This window comes from Mytilus edulis, chromosome 8, assembly GCF_963676685.1.
Source record: "Mytilus edulis chromosome 8, xbMytEdul2.2, whole genome shotgun sequence".
In the NCBI taxonomy this organism is placed as follows: domain Eukaryota; kingdom Metazoa; phylum Mollusca; class Bivalvia; order Mytilida; family Mytilidae; genus Mytilus; species Mytilus edulis.
This window is the reverse complement of record NC_092351.1, coordinates 71,573,008-71,577,512: the sequence shown is the minus strand read 5'-3', so window position 1 is coordinate 71,577,512 and position 4,505 is coordinate 71,573,008. Positions and strand designations below refer to the sequence as shown.

The 4,505-nt window shown below is 33.2% G+C and overlaps 1 protein-coding gene across 1 annotated transcript; it reads left to right on the top strand.

The window, feature by feature from the left end:
* The first annotated feature begins 873 nt into the window (after positions 1-873).
* LOC139484311 (E3 ubiquitin-protein ligase TRIM63-like) lies at positions 874-3,329 on the top strand. The gene is made up of 2 exons (XM_071268048.1): positions 874-885; positions 2,523-3,329. Exons 1-2 carry the CDS (start codon positions 874-876, stop codon positions 3,327-3,329), a joined length of 819 nt encoding a protein of 272 aa, XP_071124149.1.
* The last annotated feature ends 1,176 nt before the right edge of the window (positions 3,330-4,505 follow it).

Here is a 4,505-nt window from a genome sequence, read left to right as displayed (position 1 = left end):
ATTTGGTTTAAAAGTTGTGAATCAAATGTTCTTAATTTATGTTCCGGCATATACATTTTTGGTTTGTATAAACGACTGTTATAACGTCATAATCCAAGTACAATTCTCTCGTCTATACTTTGGCGGACCATCGCACTTTAGCGTATGGAGGAATCGTACTTTAGCGTAGACCAACGCACTTTAGCGTGACCATCGTACTTTAGCGTCCCCATCGCACCTTAGAGTCCTACATATATAAAAAAAGTTATCAGGTGACAGCAAGATATGTTGTGTCATTAGTCTAAAGTAATCTCGGTCTGAATGTATAAACCGTTTATATAGTAGTCTATCTTATTAACGACTTGTTTAGGGTTCATTTTAAAATTAGTTTCCTTTTCGAAATACATAAGCAGGTTAGACATATGGTATTCGCGTATTATTTTTTTATATAATTTTCAATTACGTGAAACGTAATACACCATTTTATCAAGACACGGCGAACCTACAGGAGCTACGACTACTTCTGTACCTTTTATCGCAATATAGCCATTTTGTGCCAATGCATAGGTAGACAATCACAATCAACCGATCGGTAATTCTGTACCTTAATGAACTCGCCTTTTAATGATATAAATTATTTGAAAAGATGACTCATGTATTGTCCTTGACGTAAATGAAAAGATTCAACTGTCAACTTTTAAACACATACCTGATATTGTTACTGCTCTTTTTAACAAAAGATTGCAAAATAGTTTATTGTATTCATTCTTTTGAAAGTTGGTTTTACTTAGTTTATAACATTCACTAAGGGTAAATTCGTGTTTTACAAATATTTGTTAGCTATCGACATTAAAAAGGTATGGTAATTTGATTTTATCATCTTATACTTGTGTTATGGTACAGAAAGTAAGTTGTACATGAAAAATGTCCTTTATATATATCTTTTTGAAGATACACAATAGGAATTTTGAAAATTGAAGAAAAAACCTTTTTTAAATATCGGCAAAATTGTTGACTACATCTATATATATAGTATACAAAATTAGAATTTTGTAACCATTATGATTGTAAGATACTTATTTGATTATTTGTAAGAATACAATTCATTTATGATAATTGTTGGTTTCGTTCTTTTCTTTGACGCGTAAAAAATTTAGTCTAAAACACTATACAGATAAATGATGTGTTTGGTGTCACGAGAAAAAACGAAGCAAATATATCTGCTTGTAATACAGATACATCATAATAATCATCGAAATCAAGATGGTATTCATTAATTACAATCATGCTTCATAAATTATTTGTTTTCAAAGCGATTTTCTATATTTACCTTCGGGTGGAAGGCTCATACCTGCAGATTAAAAAGTAACCCAGAGGATGTTGAAATGTATAGATACATAATGATATATTTTAGACATAAAGGGACTGAAAAAAGGGAAGCCAATTTTAATTCACAAAATACATATTTAAAGAAGCAACGTCTTCTTCGCATGTTTAAAGCTATTCTCAGTTTTAAATAATATAATTGCTGGAAATTTCATAAAAACAATATAAATCTTTTCAAGTAGGTACCTAAGTACTGTGCTTAAAGGGCTGCTGATAGGCATATACATTCTATAACCGGAGTAAAACTAATAACAACATATTCCAATAATGCAGCGACATTTGTACATCTCGACAAAAATGTTTGTCTATTGATGCTGTATACAACAATGCAAAACACCACTTGCTTTCGATGGACAGAAGATGCCTCATTCAAACAACTACTTGCTACCCCTTTCGTTAATAAAAACACCGTTTACAATCAAAAGAGTGCAATGAGGACGCATTTTTGATGAACAAATACCAATTGAAAATTTGATATTATGAAACATAATTAAACGCGATCAAACTATAGAGTAAAGGATTAAAGACACCACCGACAACTGCAATTCCAACCTCTTTTAGACATTTGCTTTGAGACCTACCACCAACACATAAACCAGAAAAACTACATAGAGTTGTATGTATTAACCAGAACAGGGAACACGACTGGACAAATATTAACCAAAACATATGGAAAAAACCCCCGTGAAACTGGAACTAAACCAAGAAATATGTAAGGCATTCCCAGTATTGAAATAAGGTTACAAAGTATGATTGCCTATGAGGAAACTATCGGTCAGATTCTAAAGACGTAAATGTAAGCAGTTATAGGCTACCCTATGATCTATTGCAATGAGAAAAACCTACACTATACAGTGAGTGAGCTAAAAAATGAGAAATCTGATGGCTTTATGTAGAAATTTGAATGTTAAAAGTCAAATTCCTTTGCATGAATGTATGCATTTATTTGTGTGCGGAATAGATAAAAGATGTTCAAAAGTCCATAGATTTATTTCCCACGTCTTATTCTTAAACCTTACTTATTGCAGGCATGAATTTTAAAACAAACGACATCTATGGTGAATAGTGAAGAAATAATTCGTTCTGAAACAGAAGACTGACATGAATACGTGTTAAAATGAATAATCCTGATTAATATTAATCTAATTTTGTTTCAGATAATGCAGTGTCAACCATGTCGTGAACAGGGTCAATATGCATCTGCAGAATTGTGGTGCGACGAATGTGAAGAAGCGCTATGTAATAGCTGTAAATCACTACACATGTCATTCAAAGTGAGCAGAAATCACAACGTGTCAAAATTGCCGCCTATGGCAGTAAAAGAACTATCTTCGTTAGGTACAGAGAATGAATTTGTTGATGTCGGAAAACACAAATTGGTTATGTGCGATGAACATCACGATAAATCGTTAGAATATTTCTGTATTAAACACGAAAAACCATGCTGCATTCTTTGTAAAAGACAATACCATGTAGAGTGTTGCGATGTTGAGAAAGTTGATGACGTAGTGGACGATACCAAACTAGCAACTACCACAGTAGACCTCTTATTGGGAATCGAGGAACGCAAAATCCGTTTAACTAAAGTTGTAGATAAAGAGAGGTCAAATTTTAGAGGTTTAGAAATTATCAAGGATAGTTGTATTGAAGAACTAAAGAATACAAGATCTGCCATTGATAAACATCTAGATTTATTGCAAAATGAAATCGAGCAAGAAATAAACAAAGAATATGGAAATGAAACAAGGAAAATAAACAAAAGAATAACAAGTCTTACTGCCAGAAAAAAATATGTAACGGACCAACACAAAATTGTAGTAGATACAAAACAATCTGATATGTCATTAGGACAAAAATATTTAAGGATTATACGCCTAAAACACATGGAAGATGGTTTCCCCGAAAGTGATGAGACCTATCAAGATTGCAGTCTACAAGGTATCGCTAATCATAAACTGTCGTAAAAGAAGACTAGTGATAGTATTACTGTAGAGCGCATCAAACGAACTTTGAAAGGGAAAGACAACGATATGTTAAAGTATCAGGAAAATAAAAGTGAAGATGAATTAGAATCGGGCTCCTCTATAATTGAACTAGAACTTAACCAATCAAAAGATTCTAATTTTGAATTTGATCCATCAGCTTTAGAATTACAAGTTACTTCTTCCGTTGCATGTACAACATCTCCCTTACCTGTGACTACAACTACTACTTTGCAAGCTGAATTGCCACCTACATCAACCGTTACGAGTTCGTCGCCATTTCCTGTTACACAGACAACGCATATCTCGTGCATGGATACTACCGAAGACCGTTCGTCATTCGATTTCGGTCTATTTAACACTTTTTGTGTTGAGAAAAAAAATAAAAATATTTCAATAAGTGATGCAAAATGGATGCCGAACAAGAACGACATAGCTTTTGTAGAAAAGTCTAATCCAAGGTGTATAATCTACAACAAAAAAGGTCAGAAAAAGGGCCAAGTCAGGCTTAATGGTGCACCACAATGCATAGCAATAATAAACAACATTTGCGTAGGTGTTACGAGTAAGCAAAGGGTATGTGTAATAGACACAGATAAATGGCAGATCATAAATACCATTCCTGTTCATGACTATTGCAAAGGACTAGTCTTTTATGAAAGCAATCTTATAGCCAACTGTGCAAATAAAGGTTTAACGTATATAAACAAGTCTGGAAAAATAGTGAAACAGAATATTGACATTAAAGAGGCATTATACTGTCATATCGATTGTCGAGGAAATATGTATTCTGCTAAGATGAACAATGAAAGCATACATGTTTACAATCTAACAACCAGTAAACGATTAATATACAATTTTATCGGTGTAGATAGTCCAACATGACTGACAACCGACAAAGACAATAATTTGTTTGATGCATGTAATAACAATGACACAATATTTGTTAAACCGTCGCGTCACCCACGTTCCGTAGTAGTATTAGGGAGATCAGATGGCATTGATCGCACATTGAGTTTAGACTACAATCATCAAAGCGACGAACTTCTAGTAGTAAATAACACTGCACATTCAATATTCATATTTAAGAAATGTAAAAGAGCTTGTGATACTAGATAACGATATTCCTGCTCTACGTTCATCGTGTGTAAATAATTA